A 23,953-nucleotide genomic window follows, 5' to 3' on the forward strand; every position below is an offset into this window, starting at 1 on the left:
TGGTAGTTGAGCCAAGTTATAAGGAAGTGGGTGCTGGAAATCATAAGACACCCAGATCATCACAGCTGGATGACTATGAGATAATGGTAAGTGAGATAATGATAACAAAAGTTAAAAGCAGGAAATGTTTTGAAAACTTACTCTGTATGGGTATTGTGATAGGTATTCAGTATGTATTGTCTCGTTTAATTCTCATGGCAACTCTGTGGGGTGGGTTTGTGGTGGTTGTTGAGTCACTAAGTCATATCTGATTCTTTGGGACCCCATGGACTGCAGCACACCAGGCTTTACTGTCCTTCACTGTCTCCTGGAGTTTGCTCAAACTCATGTCCATTGAGTCAGTGATGCCATCCAACCATCTCATCCTCTGTTGCCCTCTTCTCCTCTTGCCCTCAATCTTTCCCAGCATCAGGGTCTTTTCCCACAAGTCTGCTCTTCGCATCAGGTGGCCAAACTATTGGAACTTCAGCATGAGTTTTGCAATAAATATTGAGTTGATTTCCTCTAGGATTGACTGGTTTGATATTATCCCCACTTTACAAAAGAAATTAAGGTAACTTGCTCAAGGACACACACACAGCCCGGGACTCCTGGTGCCAAAGACCATGCTCTTAACAAAACTATCTCTAGTTGCTCTAATCCAACAGGTTGTTTTTCATGTGAGGCTCGGGAGGGGGAAGGGTCTCACCCAAAGTCACTCTAAGTATCTCACCCAACGGCAGGAGTCTTACTCGAATTTTTACATAAAGGAAATAGAATCTGAGCGTCTCTTTGGGGCGCCAAGAAATTAGCAGAGAAATGCAGATTTAAGAAGCATTTATTAAGTACTTGCATCATTTCAATTCATGCTCAAAATAACTTCCCTTTAGTACTGTACTGATCAGATGGAAAAACAAGCTCAGCAGGATAAATGTAATTTCTCCCAAAATCAATTTAATAAAACAGTGGCATGGTCAGGACTGCACATTCAGGTCCAGAGGCTTCCAGCAGCTTCGTGAATCTAATCCCAATTCTCCGCTTTCTGTGCCCTGGGGTAGTAGGAAAGGACTCTCAAGTTTCCCTAAACCCCGAGTCCGCTCAGAGCGGTGGGTTCTGGGATTCGCAGTATTCCCCGCGATGAGTTTAGACTTCGTGGGCCAATAGAATTCGAGTAGAGACAGCTGTACCCGCCTCCGCTGCCTCCTGGTTGCTCAGGGACTCCTCACGCATTAGCCAATGAGAAGCACACGGGTCCTGGTCGCCTGGGAAACCGTGTGACAACAAGATGGCGGCGCCGCGGGTGGTTCTGCGGCCTGCGTGGTGAGTTACAGAAAGGCCCCAGACCTTTCTGCTCGTGGAGTCCCTCTCACATAGGCTGGGGCCCTCACCGCGAGAGCCTCGAGGACATGCGAGCCCCACATCCCGGCCCCTCCAGTAGACTCCCCGCGCCTGGGAGCAGATTCAGGCCGCCACCTACCACGGCTATGGGCGGAGGCAGAGGGTTGACGACTTCCAGGGAGGGTCTCGTGGTAGAAGTCGCGTGGTGAGCGCTTCCAGCTGAGATTTAGGGAATGAAGGTGTGCAGCCTGCTGGCCCGTGTCCGCGCTGGAGAGCACTGGGACCTGTTGGAAGACCAATTTGACTCTCAAAGCTTGAGTCTGAAGAGGCAGGCAGTCTAACCTTTAGCCGCCTCCGGCTTGAGGAGGAAGACACAGTCTCCCCGCCCCATCATTCCCCCCCTCCCCCCCCCCCACCCCCCCCAGAAAAAACCCAAAGTGAAGGGAATAGACGTGGCTTTGTCCCCAGGGTTCCCAATCTGAGGGAGGAGACACAGCCCTTCTTCGCTCAAGAAGTCCCCAGGCGGAAGGAAAGGAATAGCCGTTGTCCTCAGGGGTCTCCTATGATCACATGGGAAAATTGATCTGCAGAAGGTGTGTTGGATTGGCTTGGAGTGAGATTGGAAGCAGGGAAGTCGGTTTGGGGCCATTGTGACAGCCCCAAAGAAGGGCAGTGAGAGTCCCTCTAGGATGGCCAACGGCGCCACGGGAGGAGGAGCTGTGTGTGAGAAAGGTGCAGGGTTTACCCTGCAGGATTCCGGAACTGATGGGATTAGAGGGGAAAAAGGAGGGAAATTTTTTGTTTGGATCAGTTCAGTTCAGTTGCTCAGTCGTGTCCGACTCTTTGCGACCCCATGAATCGCAGCACGCCAGGCCTCCCTGTCTATCACCAACTCCCGGAGTTCACTCAAACTCACAAACATCTAGTTGGTGATGCCATCCAGCCATCTCATCCTCTGTCGTCCCCTTTTCCTCCTGCCCCCAATCCCTCCCAGCATCAGAATCTTTTCCAGTGAGTCAGCTCTTCGCATGAGGTGGCCAAAGTACTGGAATTTCAGCTTTAGCATCATTCCTTCCAAAGAAATCCCAGGGCTGATCTCCTTCAGAATGGACTGGTTGTATCTCCTTGCAGTCCAAGGGACTCTCAAGAGTCTTCTCCAACACCACGCTTCAAAAGCATCAATTCTTTGGCGGTCAGCTTTCTTCACAGTCCAACTCTCACATCCATACATGACCACTGGAAAAACCATAGCCTTGACTAGACGGACCTTTGTTGGCAAAGTAACGTCTCTGCTTTTGAATATGCTGTCTAGGTTGGTCATAGCTTTTCTTCCAAGGAGCAAGTGTCTTTTAATTTCATGGCTGCAGTCACCATCTGCAGTGATTTTGGAGCCCCCCAAAATAAAGTCTCTCACTGTTTCCATTGTTTCCCCATCTATTTGCCATGAAGTGATGTGACCAGAGGCCATGATCTTGGTTTTCTGAATGTTGAGTTTTAAGCCAACTTTTTCACTCTCATCTTTCACTTTCATCAAGAGGCTCTTTAGTTCTTTGCTTTCTGCCATAAGGGTGGTGTCATCTGCATATCTGAGGTTATTGGTATTTCTCCTGGCAATCTTGATTCCAGCTTGTGCTTCATCCAGCCTGGCATTTCACATGATGTACTCTGCCTATAAGTTAAATAAACAGGGTGACAATATACAGCCTTGACTACTCCTTTCCCAATTTGGAACCAGTCTGTTGTTCCATGTCCAGTTCTAACTGTTGCTTCTTGACCTGCATACAGATTTCTCAGGAGGTAGGTAAGGTGGTCTGGTACTTCCATCTCTTGAAGAATTTCCCACAGTTTGTTGTGATCCACACAGTCAAAGGCTTTGGCATAGCCAATAAAACAGAAGTAGATGTTTTTCTGGAACTCTCTTGCTTTTTCAGTGATCCAACAGATGTTGGCAACTTGATCTGTGGTTCCTCTGCCTTTTCTAAAACCAGCTTGAACAACTGGAAGTTCAGGGTTCACGTACTGTTGAAGCCTGGCTTGGAGAATTTTGAGCATTACTTTACTAGCGTGTGAGATGAGTGCAATTGTGGCGGTAGTTTGAGCATTCTTTGGCATTGCCTTTCTTTGGGATTGGAATGAAAACTGACCTTTTCCTGTCCTGTGGCCACTGCTGAGTTTTCCAAATTTGCTGGCATATTGAGTGCAGCACTTTCACAGCATCATGTTTTAAGATTTGAAATAGCTCAACTGGAATTCCATCACCTCCGCTAGCTTTGTTCATAGTGATTCGTCCTAAGGCCCAGTTGACTTCGCATTCCTAGATGTCTGGCTCTAGGTGAGGGATCACATCATTGTGGTTATTTGGGTCATGTAGATATTTTTTGTATAGTTCTTCTGTGTATTCTTGCCACCTCTTCTTAATATCTTCTGCTTCTGTTAGGTCCATACCATTTCTGTCCTTTATTGTGCCCATCTTTGCATGAAATGTTCCCTTGGTATCTCTAATTTTCTTGAAGAAATCTCTAGTCTTTCTTTCCCATTCTATTGTTTTCCTCTATTTCTTTGCATTGATCACTGAAGAAGGCTTTCTTATCTCTCCTTGCTGTTCTTTGGAACTCTGCATTCACATGGGTATATCTTTCCTTTTCTCCTTTGCCTTTTGCTTCTCTTCTTTTCTCAGCTATTTGTAAGACCTGCTCAGACAACCATTTTGCCTTTTATCATTTCTTTTTCTTGGGGATGGTCTTGATCACTGCCTCCTGTACAGTGTCACAAACCTCCATCCATAGTTCTTCAGGCACTCTGTCTATCAGATCTAGTCCCTTGAATCTGTTTGTCACTTCCACTGAATAATCATAAGGGATTTGATTTAGGTCATACCTGAATGGTCTAGTGGTTTTCCTTAGTTTCTTCAACTTAAGTCTGAATTTTGCAATAAGGAGTTCATGATTTGTGCCACAGTCAGCTCCCAGCAAGGAAGTCTGGAATTTTGATTTTTTTTTTCCTGTGGGTGAGAAGGAGCCATTGGGAGTATTTAGTAGGGAAGCGACCTGTCAGCTTTGTGTGTAAGAAGATCCCTCTGGCGGTGTGTGGAGACTGGTGCAGGGAGCCACAGGGGCTATCACACTTGGACACACAAACCGCGAGGATGCCTGAGCGAGATGGCAGGAACCAATGGCACCCCACTCCAGTACTCTTGCCTGGAAAATCCCATGGACGGAGGAGCCTGGTGCGCTGCAGTCCCTGGGGTCGCTAAGAGTCGGACACGACTGAGCGACTTCACTTTCACTTTTCACTTTCATGCATTGGAGAAGGAAATGGCAACCCACTCCAGTGTTCTTGCCTGGAGAGTCCCAGGGACGGGGGAGCCTGGTGGGCTGCCGTCTATGGGTCGCACAGAGTCGGACACGACTGAAGTGACTTAGCAGCAGGTAGGCTGGGGGCAGATTGGGGAGGCTGGATGCTGGGTGATGGGGTGAGGAGACTCTGGGCCTGGTCCTTGGAGGGCACCTCTGAGTGAGGGAGGGGCATGAGTCCCAAACTCCAGAATCAGGACCAAGGAAGCTGCCTCCTGGTGATGCAGGTCCCCGTCCCTGCTTCACGGGAAAATGCGGGGGGAAGGCCAGGGCCATGCATTTCCAAAGTGGAGCTAAAGACTTGACTCAGGATCTAGTGGAGGTCGTCTGACCAACATGTCTAGATATTGGCCACATGATACACTTAATTCACTGAATAGTGACCTTTAATTGCATCCCTGATGTTCATTCATCTTTCCTGAGGGAAGAGGAAAGGAAGGGAAACAAACATTTATGAGGGCCTTCTGTGTGCTAATAACATCAGCAGTCACAAGTTACATTTTTAAGTAATTCCTTTGCGTGTGGCCCTGGGCTAGGTGATTTAAGTGTGTTACCCCTGCCTGGCTGATACTGTTACCATCCCCACTTTATGCTACAGGAAAGTGAGGCGCAGGCTATACTGGTGCTGGAGCCTGTCCAGAGCCTGGCTCTTGACTTCCTGCCACGTGCAGTGTCTTGGTAGAACCCTGCCTTGGGGTTGCCCCTCTCTGGCTCTGAGATGTTGGAAGTGGCACCTGGTTCCAGTAGGAGGGGAGGGACACCCGGGCTTTGTGATGAGCAACTTTGTGAGGACCAGGTCCTTGATAGATGGACAAAAGCCCCTGGCCACCTGGGTGGTCTTGTGCCCAGGATGGAGGTCTGCGGAAGTCCTGGTCGAGTGGCCAGCCTCTGCCCCCATCGCACCCCATTGCCCATTTCTCGGGTACTGCTAGGCCAGAGGCCTCCAGGAGCAGAGCAGAGAGCTAGATATCCAGCGGAGCAGGTGGGCATCAAGCATGGGATCCTGAGGCCAGGTTGCCTCCAGAAACTTCTGCAGGGGCTGTGGGAAGACATGAGGGGCACCGTCCCCTGGACAGTGCCCTCTCCTCGGAAAAGTAGGCAGGGAAGGGCAGGTTTCAGGCTGCTCCCTGGTCCTCAGTGACTGTCCCCAAGGGCTGACTTCTTTCTTCTCAGGGGGTTCCCGATGGCTAGAATCTAGAAGTAGAAATATGAGCTCACCTTTGGCCTCCCTTGGCAAGACCCGGAGAGTGCCTCTACAGTCGGAGCCTGTGAATCCTGGGTAAGGAGCCAGCCTCTTGGAATCTTTGTGTCCGTGCCCCTGCCTCCTCCTGGCCCCTCCCATGAACTCAGAGATTGACTCCTAGCGTCTTGGGGAAGCAGTAAGAAGTGATGTATCTTTCCCTGGCCACCTCTTCTTTCTCGTCCCGTCTTCTGGGAGGCTGTCCATGTGTCTAAGCACACCCTCCAGTGAGGTGTGGGCTGTGGGGTAGCTCTTCCATTTATTCGTTGTTCATGAATTAGTTCTGCAGACACTGATGGCCCAGCCGTTCTGGGCCTGGCCACGTTACATGCTGGGCTCTCAGTGAAGGGAAGCCTAGTCATCATTCTGTCGCTTTCATCTTTGCAAAGCATTTTTTTTTTTTACCCCTCTCCTTGTTCTTCTGAACCCCACTTTGAGTCATCCGTGTCATGGCCAAAGGGGTCCAGAGAGGTTAAGTGACAGGCCTGGGGTCCTGCAGCCATTTCAGAGCAGAGCTGGGGCTGGGCTCCTGGGCTGGGGCGCTCCTGTGGTCCTCTCCCTAAGGCTCTGCCCTTCAGCTGTTGCCCATCTGTCTCCGTCGGGAGGAGTCAGATACCCTGATGCCTGTGCCTTGGCTCACCCCCTGGCCAGGATGGGATTGGGGGTGGGTGTCCTCACGAGGCATCTTTTTTAGGCTTGGCGAGGGGGGACCTGGTGCCAAAGCACCCCCCACCTCGCCATGGCAGTCCAGGGGGTCTTAACTTGTCTGTCTTCCTTCTCCTTCCTGCCCGTTCCCAGGAGGCGGGGGATAAAAATCTACGGAAATGGTAAGTGTGGGCTCTGGCCCACGGGCCCTCCTCGCCTCCTTGTGTTTGGGCGGATGGAGAGAAAGAGCACGGTGAACTGCCTTGTCAGTCGGGGTGGCTGGCCTGCGACAGTGCTGCCCGCAGCCCTCGGGTTAGGAGACTCCACACCCTGAACAGGGATGTCCTGACTAACGTTGGAATCCCTCTGCTCACTGTGGGGTGGGCTCTAAGGGCGCCAGACCCCCACCCGCCTCCCCCGCCCATGACAGCCACCTCCAGCCCATTACAGCCTTTTCTCCTTGAAGCCCAGTCCGCATATGGCTGCCTTGCCTCCTGCAGGCTCAGACCTTTGCATCCCAACAGCACTCTAGCCCCAACTCTGATGCAGGCTTTGGCCCCTCAGGGCCCCCCAGGAGCTGGGCTGGGAGAACAAGAGGCCTGTTCTGGTTGGATCCTTGCTCTCCAGCACCCCAAGTTTTCTCTCCTCATACGCGGGGAGTGGGAAGGGGGAGAGGGACAGAGTACAGGCTGTTTCATCTCGGCCAGGGCCCAGGGCCTCAGCCGCAGAGCGGTGACCCGGGCATCCCTGTCTGCAGAAGATGAGGTGGACATGCTGAATGGCGCTCATGGCTCAGAAGAAAGGATCTCTGTCCCTTCCTGCTATGGTGGCATAGGTGCCCCTGTGAGTAGGCAAGGTGAGTGCAGACGCCCAAAGGGGTCTGAGTCCCTGGCATCAGGAAAGACCCCAGTGAGAGAGGCCGTGAGAGGTATGGCCTCGCCTCCTGCCTGCTGGGTCAGAGGCAGCTGCTTCTGCTCCTGGCTGACTGGGCACGTGCCTGCACCCCAGACCTGTTCAGAGTTTGGCTTGGCATGAAGCCGCACATGGGCCCTGCCCTTAGCTCAGGTCTGTTCAAGCCCCAGGGCAGGCTGTGGCTGGCACCTAGGGCTCCGTAGTTGCGGCCTGTGGGCTTAGTTGTACTATGGCACGTGGGATCTTAGTTCCCTGACCAGGGATCAAACCCATGTCCCCTGCATTGCAAGGCAGATTCTTAACCACGGGGCCACCAGGGAAGTCCCTAATTTAAAACATTGTCAGCCAACAAAAAAGTTGAAATAGTTCAACAGATGCTCACACATCCTCCCTCTGTATTCGGTAATAAGTGACATTTTGCTGTGCTTCCTTTCTCTCCATATACACGTCTGGAGGAACACAAGTGTATTTTTTTTGATGAACCATTTGGAAATCAGTCACAGATACCGTGACAGTTCAGCTGTAAGCACTTCCCTGTGCGTCTTCTAGGAAGAAGGAAATACGTAACCACGATGCTGTGATCACACCTCGGAATGTGAACAACTCAGTAACTGACATCCCCGTGTTCCAAAATTCCTCCCACAGCTTTTTTCACTGATTTGGGTTCTACGTGAGAGTCGTGTCATGCGTCTTACTGTTGTACTTCTGCAGAGCAGAGTCCCTGCCTCTTTTAAACAATGATGCTTTTTGAAGAGTCCAGGCCACCTGCCCTGCAGGATGGGCCCCATTGTGACTTGTCCCCGTGCCATTAACTTGCTCCTCTGTCCACTGTACTGCCTGTGAATTAGGGGTGAGATTAGACATGTGATTCAGCTGAGGGTGAACTTTTCGACACTGTTTGTAATGTGACCTGGATGTTGTACCACTTCTTTGTATGTCTTGAGTGCATCACTGAATCTCTGTGCCTCAGATTCCCAAAGCAGTTCATTTCCTCAGAAAAGCTGACACATGAAGTGTTTAGAACAGTCCCCATTGTCTAGGGGCTTCCCTGGTGGCTCCAAAGGTAAAGAATCTGTCTGCAATGCAGGAGACCCTGGTTTCATCCCTGGGTTGGGAAGATCCCCTGGAGAAGGGCATGGTAACCCACTCTTGTATTCTTGCCTGGAGAATCCCATGGACAGAGGAGCCTGGCAGGCTATAGTATAGGTTGCAGCTGCTGTTAGCACGCCTCTTTCCACGTTTGGGGATCTCTCCCCCCTCCCCTGGACCCCCACCCCATCAGCCTCAGCTCTAGGCTGGGTTCGAGGACCTTGTCTGGTTGGCAGTCCCCGTGTACAATGACTCGGAGCTGGTGGCCACCCTGACACGGAAACTGCGGGATCTGGAACGGCAGGTGAAGGCCCAGACTGATGAGATACTGTCCAAGGTGGGCCCCCAGCGCCAGAGGGCCAGGGTCTGGTCGGAGGGGTGGAAGGGCCCGGGCTGGGGAGGCCAGTGAGGCTACTCTTGCAGTAGGCCAGAGATGATGGGTTCTCGAACCATCTCCCTGACCAGACCTCCCACCTCGGGGGCCACGTCTGGCCTGGGACTGATGTGGGTCCCTGTGACCTGAGCACGGAGCCTCAAGGTCTTCACCTCCGAGCTAGGCCTTCACCCTCAGGTTGGGTGGCAGCAGTGGCTGCTTAGTGCTGGGCACTTGGGGGTGCCCCACACCCTTCCCCCACCTTGGTGGAGCCACAAAAAGGCTCATCTGAGGTACAGGAGCGGTGGCTGCACCCAGGGTGGGACAGGGGCTTCAAGCAGGCTCTTCCCATCCGGAAGGGGTTCCTGTGGGCTCTGGAAGCCACCAGGCCCGCTCCCCTCCCACCTCCCTGCTGCAGACTCGGAAGATACAGGCCCTGGAGGAGATGGTGGAGACTCTCGAGAAGCACCAGGGTAAGAGGCCCTCTCTGCGGGCTGGCCAGCTCACCCCTGCACCTCCCCTGGGGCTAGTGACCCCTGGGCATCAGGGCTCCAGAGCATCTGGCTGAGTCCCGTGTGTGTGTATGGGGGGGAGTGGTCTGGACAACGGAGCCCAGAGAGGAGCAGTGACACCCAGGACGGTGCCCTTCTGTGTGGGACCGAGTCCCCCGGGGCACAGCCCTAGCCCAGCCCTGAGTACAGAAAAGCCTGGAGGAAATGCCGCCCCCAGGAGCCTTGCTCTGAGGGAGGCGGGTGGGGGGATGGAGGTTGGTGACCTCCTGAGAGCCCGGGTGTCCCCTCTTCAAGGTCAGGGGAAGGGGCCAAGAGGTGACTCTCAGGGGAATCCCTTGAGTTTTCAGAGGGGCAGCTTCTCCAGGTAAGCCTCGGGCCAAAGCTCTGGTCAAAGCCAGAAGCGAGCAGCCTGGCAGCCTAGGTGCAGGGGCCGTGGAACCCCTCCCGTCTCCCCCCTACCTCCCCAGGCAAGGTGAGCCTGCAGCGGCAGGAGGAGCTGGAGACGGTGTGTGCGAAGCTGCAGCGGCAGGTTGGGGAGATGGAGGTGAGGGAGGTGGCGTGCCCACAGCTGTCTGCCCCCAGAGCCAGGGTCAGAGCCCGCTTCTCTGGGGTCTCCTCAGCGCACACCCCACACAGGGCCCCTCCCCGCTTCCTCAGTTTCGTCTCACCCACTCTCCTCCGGCCACGGCGGGGACCTGCCTCGGGTTCTGTGGCTCTGTCAAGTCCTTTCCCACCTCAGGACCTTGGTCCAGTGCCGTCCCTTCCACCTGAAATGGGTTTTCCCACCTCCCCCTGGTGAGTTTTCACTCATCCTCTCAAAGTGTCAGGTTGAGGCCGGGGGCCCTTCCCTAGGGGACCCCCTTGAACTCTGACCTGGGCAGGTTCTCCCTCCTGGGCTTTCTTAGAACCACACCTCTTCTTCTCTGGGGGACCATAGACTCCACGAGGGAGGGAGGGAAGGACGCTTTTCCCCTGTTGGGTGGGGCCTGGCCGTGTGTGCGTGCCGTGTCGCTCATAGCCGCTCCCTGCCTCTGGAGGTAGCATTGCACTCACCCAGGGTCACCTGTCTTGCCCCCACTCATATAGCAAGGCTTGAACCGGAGGGACCCTAGGCTCCAAGGAGGGTCCTGGGCACACATGCTTCCTCAGTGCTGCCCCCCATGCCCCAACTCCCTCACCAGCCCTGTCAGAAGCTCTTCCTGAGGTCTCCGCTCCACAGAGTTGCTCTCCAAAGCCCCAACCTAAGAGCACAGATGCAAACTCCCAAGCCGCTGCTGCAGCTGAGGGCCCTTGGCACCCAGGCCTCTTCCTACATGGGGCTGTGGGCGCACAGCTGCTCCCTGAGAAGTCCACTGGGATACTGCCCACAGCCATGCAGCTTCGCTGAGCCGCCACCACAGGGCCGAGGGCTGCCCACCCAGGGCAGAGGGCACTGGGGCTCCCACCTTCACACTGTTCATGCATCTGTTGCTCCCTTAATTTAGGAAACTCATCCAAAGTCTTTCCTATGTGTCCTGCCCTCGTGGGGCTGACAGTCTAGAGGGGACAGACACATATACAAGTATGTAGGAAGAGCCACAAGTACAGAATACACTGAAATAGTTCAAGGGGTGACGCAACAGAGACTAGCCGGGATTTGGGCCACTCTGAGGGGTGACGTTGGGCAAGAGATACAGAGGATGAGGCGAGGTATCAGGGAAAAGAGGATCCAAGCCAAAGAGAGGAAAGCTTCCACTTCCTCCTGCCATGTCTTGGGCTTGTGGCTGGGAGCTGTGGGGAGCGAAAGGGAGAAGGGGGAGAGGCCACAGGGACCACATCCCGGAGCCAGGCGCAGTGGGGAACAGGATCCCGGAGTGTGGAAACCGTAGGCAGGTTTGAGGTGGAGGAGTGGGCCGGGGAGGGCAGGCAGACAAGCAGTTTGGCGGTCCGGGAGGAAGAGGGCTGTGGCTTGGCCCAGGCGAGAGGAAGCAGAGCGGGTGCAGGACTCAGGTCTGCTGTGGCACGGGTGCCACAGGCCTGGGGGTCCTGGGGGTGGGCAGGGAGAGGATCAGGTGATGGAGGAAGCCAGCGCCACTGACCGAGACCAGGAGGCTGAGGGATCGACGTTTGGGAATCTTGACTGTTTGGGTCCGAGATGCCTGTGGGAGGTCTTTTAAGTGGCTAGAAATCTGAAACTGAAAAGGAACATGTTGCAAGAGATGAGCACAGAAGTGTGCCTGCTGGGTTAGGCACTGGGCAGGTGGCCGCCTGCAAGGAGTTGCAGTGAGCTGTGGGGCTGGAGGCCCAGCGGGAGTGGGTGGAGGAAGGGCGTGGGGATGAGGAAGCAGCACCAGGAAGTATGGACGACTCAGAAGCCCTCCTGTGGCAAAGGATTGTGAGGCCAGCCCTGGAGAGGCCACACGTGGGTGGGCATACCTCTGAGCCCGCAGAGCGAGGCGTTCCTGCCCCTCCTCCCACTCGGGCCAGACCCACACGGCCTCCCGCAGCCATCATGGCTGCCTTCAGCGAGTTCCTACTTGTGCCGGGGTCTGTGCTAAGGACATACACGTCAGTCATCTTCACAAGCTTTGTCTGACAACTCCCATTTTACAAGGAGAAGCCTCAGGCTCTAGGAGAAGGGGCCTCCCAAGGCCACAGTGAGGAAGTGGCCCAGAGGCCTGGTCCCATAACCCCACGGCCCCATTGGCCAAGACCTGAAGTGGGGGGCTGCATGATGCCACCAGTTCCCTGGGAAGGGGCTGAGCTGACAGTGAGCGCCCCCTGATGCCTCCGGCTTCTCTCCTCCCAGCGGTTCCTCGGTGACTACGGGCTGCAGTGGGTGGGTGAGCCCATGGACCAGGAGGACTCGGAGGATGGCGAGAGGGACTGGATGACGGCCAAGAAGTTCTGGAAGCCAGGTAGAGTTGGGGTCCACCCTGGCCCCTCCTGCAAAGGAAACTCCAACAGCTCTGGATGGCCCGCAGCTGTTGGGACACCAGCTCATTCGCGCCCCCGCTCCTCTGCCTTGCTGCTGTCACAGGGGCAGGAGAGAGAGGCCCCAGCCTCCAACACTGACCACCTAACCCCGGACTCTGCTTGCTCAAGTTGCTAAAGGCTCCAGGGACCCAGAGATGCAAAATGTTAACAAGACCTCCCTTGTCTCAGGCACTATAGTTTACAAAATGTCACCCATTCAAAAGCTGTGGCCCTTAGAAGCGATTCCCCATCCTTTGGAAGCCGCCTCTCAGTCCAAGGGCTCAGCCACCTCTTTAGACTGCCTCTCCAGGTTCATCTGTAGCAAACCATTGGAATCCACCCACTTCTGTGGAACGCCACCACTTTTTAACTCTACCGCTAATATCCAGAGGGATGCACTCCAGAGATTTGGGGCCATTGAACTGGCTGGGTTCTGAAAGCTGGGTCCATTCTTCCATCATTGCCTGGAAGGTAGTTCTCCAGGTTGTGGAGTTGGTCACACTTATCCTGGGTGTGACCAGAATGTGAGGTGGGTTCTCATCTCCGCCCTCCCACCTAGCCCCGGTGTGATTTGGATACTCAAGTTCCATTCTCTGAGCCTCCAGTTCCTCATCAGTAGATGGGGCTGGGGTAGGGAACTGCTACCCACTCCAGCATTCTTGCCTGGGAAATCCCATGGACAGAGGAGCCTGGCGGGCTACAGTCCATGGGGTCGCAAAGAGTCAGACATGACTGAGCGACTTTCACTTTCATTCTTCCCTGTGGAGTTAATTAGGAGCCGTGAGTTGGACACAGCATCTGGCACTGACCTTGCAGGTTGTCAGTCCACAAATGGGAGCTCTCATTGTTTTCCGCCATCAGAAGGCAGTGGCAGTCTCGTGGGAGCATGGGGTTGGGCCTCGGGACCATCTGGAAGGCACCTACCCTGTCCTAATTTCATAAGTTTCCTGCTGGGTAAAAACCCAGGCTGAAAACCTGAGAGTCCCACCTTCTGCACTTTGAGCAGATCCCCCTAAGTCTCGGGGCACAACCCCCTCACCCTTTTTGCAAAAGTATCATTTCCCATTTGTACCACATTACTAACAAGGCATTTTTATAAGTAGCCTTGACATGGGCCAGGAATAATTCCATTTTACAGATAAGAAAACAGAGGCACTTAAGTCTGAAGACTGTTGAGGGAAAGGGCAAGACTTAAGGCTGAGAGCCCATTGGGAGGTGGTTACAGTCATCCAGGGTAGAAGATAATATGATGCCCAGCATATGGGTGGGGCTGGTGAGGAGGGGCAGAGCAGAGAGATTTAGGAAGAGAATCCCTGGTCTTGACGATGACTGTACATCAGGGAGAGAGTGGGAGGAACCTGGGGGGACCCTGGGGAGCAGGGCTGTGGGGAAGATGCCCAGTCCTTTTGGGACATGGCAAAGCTGGGGGACTGTATGGCGCTCAGGCCGTGCCAGGAGCTGAACCCTGTGCAGAGTGCTCAGTGTCTCCAAGGACCTCTGCCCCGATGAAAGGCGAGACCTGGCAGGCAACTGCCAGAAGCTGTAAGAATGTCCCTCCCTGGGGTCTAGGACCAAAGGCCTGCCAGCACTTCGCGCGCATACACACACCCCCCACCCCACCCCACCCCGTGTGGTGTGCCGGCTCAGGCCTCGTGTGGCCCTGCTGACTTGTGGGAGGCCAGACGTCCTCCTGGGCAGTGGGGCCTCCCTGCTCCTTTGGGGAAGAGGTCAGACCAGACAGCCAGTTTCTGGACCTGGCTCTGTGGATTCCAGCCTCTTCCCTCAAAGAGAGAGCAGCCCCACCTCCCCTGCGTTGTTTGTTTTTGCTCAGAGTACGGCCGCTCTGAAGTCACTTGTGAAAGCCACCCGACCGCGAGCTCTCCGTCTTTCTTCTGCCTTTCGATTCTTCAGCAGGGAGGGGCCTCAGTTTAGCTCTCCTGCCAGAGGAACAACATGTTTCTCATTTCTAGCAGCTTTTTCTCTAGGGACTGCCCCAGCTTTTTCCCTTCTCCCCACAGCCTTGTCCCCAGGGGCTAGCTTGCCCCTGCCCCAAGGGTCCTCGGGTCCCTGAAGCTGGTCTCTGGCTGGCCCTGTTGCTCTGGCCTGTTTCTTAGGCTGTCTGATCCCCTGGAGAAGGAAATGGCAACCTACTCCCATCTTCTTGCTTGGGGAAATGCCATGGACCGAGGAGCCTGGAGGGCTTCCATCCATGGGGGTCACAAAAGAGTCAGATACGACTTAGTGACTCAACAACAGCTGTTGGCTTCCACCCCCCGCAGTCCCTGGGGCAGCAGGCCAGCTGACAGGTGAGCTGGGATATCTGTATTAGGCAAACAGGTTGATCCAAACTTTCTAGAGCCTGGGACTCTTGCCTTAGGGAGGACAGTTGATTAGGCCAACGAAGGGCCCAGGGGCTTGAGAGGAAGCCTTGCAAGGGTTTGGCCCCGGGCCAGGTCATTCTCCCCTTCCCACCAGTAAGCTGCGTGGAGGCCGTGCCAGGCGCTGCGGGGTGTGCAGAGACATGAAAGGCACCGTTCAGCTCTGGTCCTAACCACCTTCGAGTCAGGTGCTGCGCCTCAGGGCTGAGAGCTCCGGCCAACTCTGAGTCCTCACTCCCTTCTCCCCACCCCTCTGAGCACTTCAGTCCTCCAACCCCTTGTCCAGTTCCTGCTTTCCTCCTACCATCCCCACCTCCCCAACCCTTTTCCCCAAGCCTAGGCTCCTGCATCTCCGCTCCAGAAGCCACCCTGCCTCCTCTGTGGGGCTGCAACCGGCTTCACTCATCCCCAGGTGGCCCTCGAGCCCCTGGAACTGGGTTGGCCTAGACCTCAGGCAGGCTGGCCGCCTCCCACCAGCTCAGGCCTGTGCTGTGACCACTTCCCCTGCAAGTGCCCTGCCCCCTTTTCTCCACTCCTTTGAAGCTCAGCTCAAAGCCCACCTGCTCGAGCAAATGTGCATGGAGCGCCTGCTTGGCGCCAGGCATGGTGCCGCCCTGCAGCTGCCTGGGCACATGGTTAAGGGCCCTGCGTTAGAGTGAAAGCCTTAAAGGCCCTGGCTGAAGAGGGGGGCGTGGGTCAGATCAGACCCTGTGCGGGGAGACCGCTTTCCCCTCTGAGTCCACATCCTGCCCTGTGAAGTGAGGAGATGGCACGATTGACCACCCCTCCCCAGGCCATGGAGAGCCCCGCGTGCCCCTAGTGTGTGTGGCGCATCCTTGCGGGTCGATGCGCAGTCAGTGACCAGGGACTGTGTCCATTTACTGCTCTGGCCTGCTCTGCTCCGGAGCGCCAGCACGGGCTCGCTTGACCCAAAGGCCAGGGGCAGATGCCCATGCAGGGCCTGGGTGCCCTGGCTTGGGTGGTCGGAGCCCCTGCACAGGATGAGGGGGGATGGGCAGCGTGATGCTCAGAGGAGTGGCCTGAGCAGTCGGACCCTGCTGAGTCAGCCTGGTTGTGGTGCCAGAGGTAACCAGGCTCTGGGGGCCTGTTTTCTCCCTGCTGGTTCCTCTGAAGAGTGGAGCAACTGTAGGCAAAGTCCCCAGAGCAGGGCCTGGCTTGCAGGTGTGTGGAAGCAGTGGGTTTGCTTCCTGTTCAACCGCCTTCGCCTGGGTGCTTGGGGACGGGCCTGCCAGGGTGCCTCAGCCACTGCTGGCATTTCACGGCAGCCAGCTGGGCCTCCCACGAGGGTGGGCCCCCCACGAGGGGCCAGCCCAGGGTGGGCCCCCCACTCAACCTGCACGTAGTCACAGGGTCTAACCCTCCTATGGGCCCTGCGGCCCCATTGGTGGCACTTAACCACATGCCACGGGCACCGTTTGTCTCCGTCTCCTTTGCTCAAGTCTGAGCCTGAGGAGGGCAGAACCCTGGGCGTGGGCACCACCATGCTGCTCAGGGCGGGCAGAGCATGGCCGCTCCAGGCACGCTTGCTGGATGGCGGGGTGGTGGGTGGAGGAGTGGGTCCAGGGCTTCTTCAGCAATGCTCTCTGGGCCAGGCTCAGGGCTGGATGCTCTTGCTGGTGTAGCCAGGAAGACAAGACAAAATGACAACAACCTGTGACAAGGACCGAGAGTGGGCCCGAGGGTTCCAGAAGCCCAGGAGGAACAGGGACCCAGGCTCGGGGTGAGGGGAGGGGCTCCTGACAAGGGCCTCCTCAGAGGTGGTGAGAGGGCGCCCCGAACCCTGAGGTGAGCAAGAGGGAGGGGCGCGAGTGACAGCAGCGGCCGTCTGCCAGGCACCTCCCGTGAGCCTCCCTGCAGCCCTGTGAAGTGCGGCCTGTTATCGTCCTCGTTGTGTGGAAGAGGAAGCTGAGGCCCAGAGACGCTGGCCCACGTGCCCAGGGTCCCACAGCTAGGAAGTGGTAGCCCTGCTCGTACGGCCCCAGAGCGTGAGCCCGGAGAGCCTTCCGACGGCGGCTGCAGAGCTGGGGCCCAGAGGCTCTGGGCCCCGAGGGTCAGGGAGCGTGGACTCGATCTCCGAGCCTCAGCACTCCCCTCCGGAAGTAAAATCATGGGCCCTCACAAGTTGGATGAGGGTCTCCCTGCACTGTGCCCCTCCTTGGGAAGGAACCCGCCCCCCGCCCCGTAAGCAGATTCTGAAGAACCAGCACTGAGAGGCAGCCTGCGTGGCCACAGAGGACAAAGGCCGAGGGTCACCTGGGCCCTGCACACGGCGTGACCCGGGGCGTGTTGCCTCCTTGGGCCCAGTCTCCTCATCTGTAGAGTGGAAGCAGGAAGGCCTGCCTCTCGGTGCTCGGCATGTAGTCAGCTCACCCCCGGATCTTGTGGGAAGGATGGAGAGTTCTAGTATCTCCCCCCAACTCCCTGGAGAAACTGCAGCTCAGAGAGCAAGTGCCCCACTTGACCTCTGTCTGACCTGCCTCATCCCATGTGACGTGGCTGCCAGGTTGTTGGGGGTCTGGGGGGCCCCCGGCTTCTGTTGAGCACTCCCTGCTGCGAGAGGGTGATGCCTGGCTCTTCCCGCCTTATTCTTTCGGCCCTGGTTTGTCCAGAGCTGAGTTTCCTTCTCTGGGGGTGCCTTGTCTCACTTCGGATCTGTGGCATCTGATACCTGCCAGCCCACCCTGCTTTCACTTCTCCACCCTGGCTGGGAGAGATTTCCTTGGCAAACTGTCCCTTTCCCTTTTGTTGCTTCTGGGCGTCCTCCCCTGGCCTTCTGCCTGCGCCTTTCCTGTCGACCCAACAGCTCCCTGAAAGAGCCCAGGCCCCAGGAGGCGGCTCCTCTTGGCTCTGCTCTGCATGGCCTCCTCTGGCCAAGTCACGTGACTTCCTGGGCCTCGCTTTCCCATCTGTAGGAAGCTAGGGACAGGGGCAGGCGTGGAAAGTGATGAGCTGCTCTGTTGTTATTTTTAGGTTTACGGAGATGTTCTGAAAGTAGTTAGTTATTAAAGGAAAATAGTGTCTTGATGTTGTTCTGACTCATACCAGGGATACCCAGGATGTTCTGTGAGTTTTTCGTGGGAGTCTCAGGGACCCCAGGGGACCCTAGGAGAGGGTGGGGCAGGTGCAGCCCCTACAGCAGTAGAAGGTGCAGACAGGCAGAGGGGAAGGCCAGCTGGGGCCTACCGTTGCAGCAGCCACAAAGGCAACAGGAAATAGGGCCGCCCACATCTGTACTTCCCCGGGTAGAGCAACTGCACCTCTGTGGGGGATGGAACTGGGTCCCCAGAATCCTGACCCACATCCTGCCGCACCTTGGCTGTCGTGGTGAAAAACAACTTCCAAGGAGGACCAGAAAGCCCCACCGGTGTTTGTTTTCATTTTTTTGCTTTTGGCTGCACCGTGTGGCAGGCATGTGGGATCTCAGTTTCCCTAGCAGGAATCGAACTTGCGCCCCCTGTATTGGAAGCACAGAGTCTTAATCACTGGACTGCCAGGGAAGTCCCCAGTCATCAGTATTTTGTAGCCTTGCCACCCTAGTAGATGACTTACTTGGGGGCTGCTGCTGCTGCTGCTAAGTCGCTTCAGTCGTGTCCGACTCTGTGTGACCCCAAAGACAGCAGCCCACCAGGCTCCCCCGTCCCTAGGATTCTCCAGGCAAGAATACTGGAGTGGGTTGCCATTTCCTTCTCCAATGCATGAAAGTGAAAAGTGAAAGTGAAGTTGCTCAGTCGTGTCCGACTCTTAGAGACCCCATGGACTGCAGCCTACCAGGCTCCTCTGTCCATGGGATTTTCCAGGCAAGAGTACTGGAGTGGAGTGCCATTGCCTTCTCTGACTTGGGGGCTAGATCCCTTCAAAGACTGAGAACAGGCTCCTGGCCTGCCCCCCACCAGCATCCCAGCTGCCCTGTCCCCCTTTCTGCGCTGGCACCTGTCCTGACTGTCCCCACCACCCCACCTGCACCCCATGAAGCTTAGGAACAGCTATATGGAGAAGCAGAGGCCAAAGCTGCCAGCTTGTCAAAGGGCTCTGTGACTCAAGAAACATATGTCCAATCCAAGGTCTGTCCCATGTCCATTCTGTCCAGTGGCTGTCCTGACCCTCGCCTCCCTCTCCTGATGGTGCAGATGGGTGGGAAAAACAGATTTTAGGTCAACCACTTTTTCTAACTCACCAAGTGGCCTGGGGCAAGTCACTTTCCGTCTCTGTGGGCCTGTTTCCTCATGTGTAAAATGGAGATAAATAAGCCCTGGCTTGTAGCCCATTCCTGCGCGGTGGACTTGTTAACAGTAGCTGACAGACACATGCTCGTTGGAAGCCTTACATGGTCCTCTTGGATCCTCACACCCTCCTGGTACTGTCATCATCCCCTTCCAGAAGAGAATGCTCTGGTGCAGAGCGGTAAAATGACTTGACCAGGGTGATGCAGGAAGGAGGGGAAGAGCTGGAATTTGAGCTCAGACCGTTGGGAACTCAGCACTGAGCCTTTCAGCTGCTAACCCCGTGCCTGGCACGTCTGACCCGGGATGAGTCCTGCTCCCACCACTTACTCGTGTGTCCCTAGGCCAGCCTTTAACCTCTAGCCTTTCGTTTCCTAATATGGAAAATGGGGATGTTCATGGTCCCTACAGCATAGGGTTGGCATGAAGAGAGAATAGGATAATAGATGGTAAACCCCTCGCACAAAGCAGATGCTCACTAAAAGACAGCCAGTATTATTATCTAGGTCAGCTGTCCTTCTCCCTCTCCAGGGGGGTCACTTAAAGAGATGCTAAGTCCCCTGCCCAGCGTGGGAAGGGGCCATGGAAACCAGGGCCCCGGAACACACAGCAGCCCCTAAGAGAGGCTTATGGGTGTCTATCCGCTTTGCCAGGGGACTCGTTGGTTCCTCCCGAGGTGGACTTTGACAGGCTGCTGGCCAGCCTGAAAGATCTCAGCGAGCTGGTGGAGGACAGCGACACCCAGGTGATGCCAGTGCCCGACAGAGTGCCGCACCGGACCCTTGAACCCATCCCGCTGAGGCTCTACCGGAATGGCATCATGATGTTCGATGGGCCCTTCCGGCCCTTCCACGATCCCTCCACACAGGTAGGAGTGACAGGGACAGGGAGACAGGCCCAAGCACCCTCAAGGACGGGGAGACAGGCCCAAGCACCCTCAAGCTGCTCTGGTGGCCAACCCCTTGCTCACCATTAAATGGGCCCAGCTCTCCCCCAGCACCCCAGGCTCATGTGCAGCCTTCAGCAGCACTCCTACCTGCCCGAGCCCTGGGGCTCTACTTCCAGAGTAGGATCCACAGAGGGAGCCCGGCCCCGTAGCCTGCCATCTAGACAGGAAACAGGGTCCAGCCCAGGCCTCATCCGACCTCTCTCCCCACAGCGCTGCCTCCGAGACATACTGGATGGCTTCTTCCCCTCAGAGCTCCAGCGGCTGTACCCTGATGGCGTCCCCTTTAAGGTGATGGGCTGATCCCAGATCCACTCACTCACTCCCAGTGTGGGGATTTTGCAGGGGGGGTGGGATTGCTTTCTCAGGCCTCACCTAGAGGCGCTACTCCACTTCAGGGGACCCCCCCCCCACCATCTGATGACCTCTCCAGAAGGAGAGGGAGCCTGAAACCAGCCTGGGAAGGGAGCTGGGAGGCTGTGGTGGCCCCTGGGGCTCTAGCAGCAGCAGCAGCAGCAGCAGCAGCCTGAAGCAGGGAAGGCTGGTGGCTGAGCAGCAGGCAGTGCCCCCTGCTGGCTGCCTCGAAGCACAGCCTTCAGCTGCCTGGGACCCTCCTCCACCACGTCCAGGACACCCGGACCAACTGGGGACAGTGAAGAGTCCATGCAAAAGCGACCTGGCTCCCCCTAGGGGCTCCTGGCGTCTCCTGGTTGGGGTGGAAGGCAGTGCCTTGGGAGGAGGCAGATGTTGGAACTAAAGAATTGAGGTGCAGCCAGCCCCCTGCTGTGGGGGTGGTGGGCGGTGAGATGAGGGTGACTGGACCAACCTGAGGCGGTGCCCCCGAGGGTGGTGTGTTAGTTCCACAATGTGAGCATGTGAGGGAGCGCGCGCCAGCCGGGCTTGGAAACTACCGTGAGTCACGACCGGGGGTGTTCGAGGCAGTGCGTGCCAAGCCAGGCTTTGGCCTCTCCTAAACACCCTCATCCCTCCCCTGCTCTGGGAGGGGGATGTCAGTACTGTGACTCCAGCTGGCATGATGAGGGGAGCTTGCAGGGAGAGCAGGGATCAGGTGGGTGAGAGCTGCACAAATGGCAGGTCTCCTGCTCTCTCCCAGGGCCTCCGCTTCCTCATCTGTAAAATGGGGATTGTGTCAGGCCACCCCGCGGGCCTATTCCTGGGGTCTCTGGGCACGGAGGGGTGGGGATGAAGCCCAGGGCTGAAGAGCTGTGCCTGCCACTGTTTCCCTTCCTTCTTGCCAGGTGAGTGACCTGCGCAGTCAGGTCTACCCAGAGCATGGGCTGGACCCATTCCCAGGTGAGGGCCGCGTGGTAGGCCTGCAGAGGATTCGAAAACCCTTGGACAGCATAGAGCATTCAGGTGAGCTCAGCCCTGTGGCTGAGCCAGGTGGTGGGAATGCTGTGCCCAACAAGCTCCAGGTGGGCCTCCTCCACCATCACTCCAGTCCCCGCCTGACCAAGGTTCCCCGATGCCTTCCCTGCAGGCTCCAGGATGACCGCCGAGAAGTTTCTGAACAGGCTCCCCAAATTTGTGATCCGACAAGGCGAGGTGATTGACATCCGGGGCCCGATCCGGGATACCCTGCAGGTGAGCCCAGCCCTGGCTCTCCGGGCCTTACTGTGTGTGGTTGCCATCAACCCTCACCCAGCTGGCCAGAGCAGTGGTTAATCTGGAGGCTCAGGCTTGGGGGCCCCTCAGGATGGCCTGCATGGAGAGACAGGCCCCTCACAGCTAGCTGTTCCACCGTCTCCTGGAAATGATGGAGCTGCTGAGGGCTCTGAGTAGGGACCAGAAAGCATCTGGCACAATATGGGAGCAGGAGCTGTAAGAACGGGCAGGTCAGGGGACTCTAGGTTGGGGGTGAGCCCAAGTCCAGGTCACCCCCTCGAGGTTCAGTCTGAAATACACCTTCCTGGGCTTCACAGAACTTGCCATTCCCTCTTCTCACTCCCTGTCCTCTTCTCCCCGTGAAAGGTACCAAACCCGTTTCCACCCCTGACTCTGCCTTCACCACACGTGGCCAAGTCCTGCCAGATCTGTCGATCCCCAGAACTGCTCCCAAATCCATCTCTTCTCTCCATTTCTGTCCCTGCCAACCTAGCCCAGGCTCCCGTGTCTCCCAGACAACTGCAGTGGCCCCCTCACTGACCTCACCTCCACTCCCACCCTGCCAGCCATCCTTCCCCAGCAGCCTCTGTGCCCTTTTAAAAATGCAAATTGGATCTTGGCTCTTCCCTGTTGAAACCCTCCAGTGGTTCCTAGGTAAAGCCTGTCATTCCTTCCTGGTCCTCTTCCCATCTTTTACCTTTTCTTTCTTCCCAGTCCAGCCTGATCCCCATGAACTAAGAAAGAGAGTGAAGTCGCTCAGTCGTGTCCGACTCTTTGGGACCCCATGGACTGTAGCCTACCAGGCTCCGTCCATGGGATTTTCCAGACTCTCGAATATATCACCTCTTCTCAGAAGCCTTCTCTCATCTATGCTATCTGGGATATCCTTCCCCCGCCCTCCTTCCATTTCTAAGAACTCTTCATCCTTCAGTCAGCTCAGGTGTCATTTCCCTAGGGAAATGCTGGGTTAGGCATCCAGCCTGGTCGCTGTCGGATTACGTCTTCCCCACTAGAATAAGGGAATGATGGAGCCACCTCTCAAAGCTTCCCTTCTGTTTCCTCTCCTTGGGCCCCAGTTTACACACTGGGCCCCTTTTGGCTCACTGGTCTCATCCATCCCTGGGCAGGGAGATGTCCCCTGTAGGGGTTGGGGGAGGCCCTGACTCTGGCAGGGTCCAGGGCTCTGTCCACTCCATCAATGCTTTCCAGAACTGCTGCCCATTGCCTGTCCGGATCCAGGAGATCGTGGTGGAGACGCCTGCCTTGGCTGCTGAGCGTGTGAGGTGAGGGCCGAGTGGAGAGGTGAGGACGCTGGGCTTGAGTTCCTCGGGGGAGCACTGACGGCCTCTGGGTCCGCAGGAGCCGGGAGTCTCCGGAGTCGCCGGCGCCCCTGCTCTCCATGCTGCGCATCAAGTCTGAGAACGGCGAGCAGGCTTTCCTGCTGATGATGCGGCCGGAAGACAGGGTCGGCGATGTTCGCGCCCTGCTCGCACAGGCCAGGTGGGCGCGGGGCACGGCTGGCGACCGCAGTGGGGCTCAAGCGCCACGACCCAGCCTGATCTGTGCTTCCCTGTCCCCAGGGCCGTGGAGCCCAGCACCTTCGAGATCTTCAGTACGTTCCCGCCCACAGTCTACAACGACGACGCGCTCACACTGCAGGCCGCGGGCCTGGTGCCCAACGCCACGCTGCTGCTTCGGGTTCGTCGGGCCTCGCCGCCCGCCCCCGGCCCCAAATAAACCGCCCGCCCGCCTGATACCGGCTGCTCCGCGAGGCTGTCTTGGCGGGGCAGCCCCGCTGCGCTAGCTCTGCGGAGGGGGCGGCGCCCACCCGATCCGCTGTAACCCGAGCCCCAGCGGGCGGCCCTGGCCCTGGGTCTTTGTCCTGTAGGTTCCTCTTTCGGCCCTGAGGGCTTAGCTGCTCCAGGGGAAGGAGGGCCCGGGCCCCGCCCCAGCCCAGCGGCTCCTGGGCCAGCGTGCAGCCAGCGGATCCCTGCGCCCAGACACGCACAGGACAAGCACGTAGACACTTCAACACTGCATCAGAGCCACTGCCCCCACCCTGGCAGAACTGCACCTGGGCACCCACTTCCACGACACCCCCACACCGAGCTGAGCTGTCGGGACACAGGCAGGAGGGCACAGGGTACCGCCCTGTTACTGACTGGCATGCAAACATGCAGTGCACACCAGGGCACAAGCGCATCATGGACACCACCACACGCACGAGCACTGCAGGGTGACCCACCCCCCGTATCTCTAGAGACCAACGGTCCAACACAATTGTGTGCGTGTGTGTTCTGGGCATATATCCAAACGCATGCACTGTCACACACACAAAGGTGCCACACGGGACTGCCAGTCGACCT

At 56.8% G+C, this 23,953-nt stretch overlaps 1 protein-coding gene across 6 annotated transcripts; it reads left to right on the plus strand.

Annotated features, from left to right (window-relative positions):
• The first annotated feature begins 853 nt into the window (after positions 1 to 853).
• On the plus strand, positions 854 to 23,343 carry UBXN11 (UBX domain protein 11). Of its 6 annotated transcripts, XM_027519787.1 has the most exons (16): positions 855 to 1,299; positions 1,786 to 1,910; positions 5,844 to 5,949; positions 6,709 to 6,737; positions 7,313 to 7,411; positions 8,793 to 8,893; positions 9,348 to 9,402; positions 9,909 to 9,985; positions 12,230 to 12,338; positions 19,669 to 19,883; positions 20,175 to 20,252; positions 21,221 to 21,338; positions 21,463 to 21,566; positions 22,797 to 22,870; positions 22,947 to 23,087; positions 23,168 to 23,343. In XM_027519787.1, exons 3-16 carry the CDS (start codon positions 5,879 to 5,881, stop codon positions 23,322 to 23,324), a joined length of 1,428 nt encoding a protein of 475 aa, XP_027375588.1. In that variant the 5' UTR covers positions 855 to 1,299; positions 1,786 to 1,910; positions 5,844 to 5,878; the 3' UTR covers positions 23,325 to 23,343. The 6 variants fall into 6 exon arrangements, with proteins under 6 accessions (XP_027375599.1, XP_027375588.1, XP_027375582.1 ...); XM_027519798.1 differs by lacking the exon at positions 1,786 to 1,910 and having other exon boundaries at positions 854 to 1,299; positions 8,793 to 8,860; XM_027519781.1 differs by lacking the exon at positions 1,786 to 1,910 and having other exon boundaries at positions 856 to 1,299.
• The last annotated feature ends 610 nt before the right edge of the window (positions 23,344 to 23,953 follow it).

This window comes from Bos indicus x Bos taurus, chromosome 2 (assembly GCF_003369695.1).
Source record: "Bos indicus x Bos taurus breed Angus x Brahman F1 hybrid chromosome 2, Bos_hybrid_MaternalHap_v2.0, whole genome shotgun sequence".
Classification (NCBI taxonomy): domain Eukaryota; kingdom Metazoa; phylum Chordata; class Mammalia; order Artiodactyla; family Bovidae; genus Bos; species Bos indicus x Bos taurus.

Bases quoted from the DNA above. Each gene is read 5' to 3' on its own strand.
- UBXN11 (XM_027519754.1), top strand. From the start codon at position 6,979: ATGACAGCCACCTCCAGCCCATTACAGCCTTTTCTCCTTGAAGCCCAG. The intron at 8,894-9,347 runs GTGGGCCCCCAG...TCCCTGCTGCAG, and splicing joins CTGATGAGATACTGTCCAAG to ACTCGGAAGATACAGGCCCT. The intron at 23,088-23,167 runs GTGGGCGCGGGG...CCCTGTCCCCAG, and splicing joins GCCCTGCTCGCACAGGCCAG to GGCCGTGGAGCCCAGCACCT.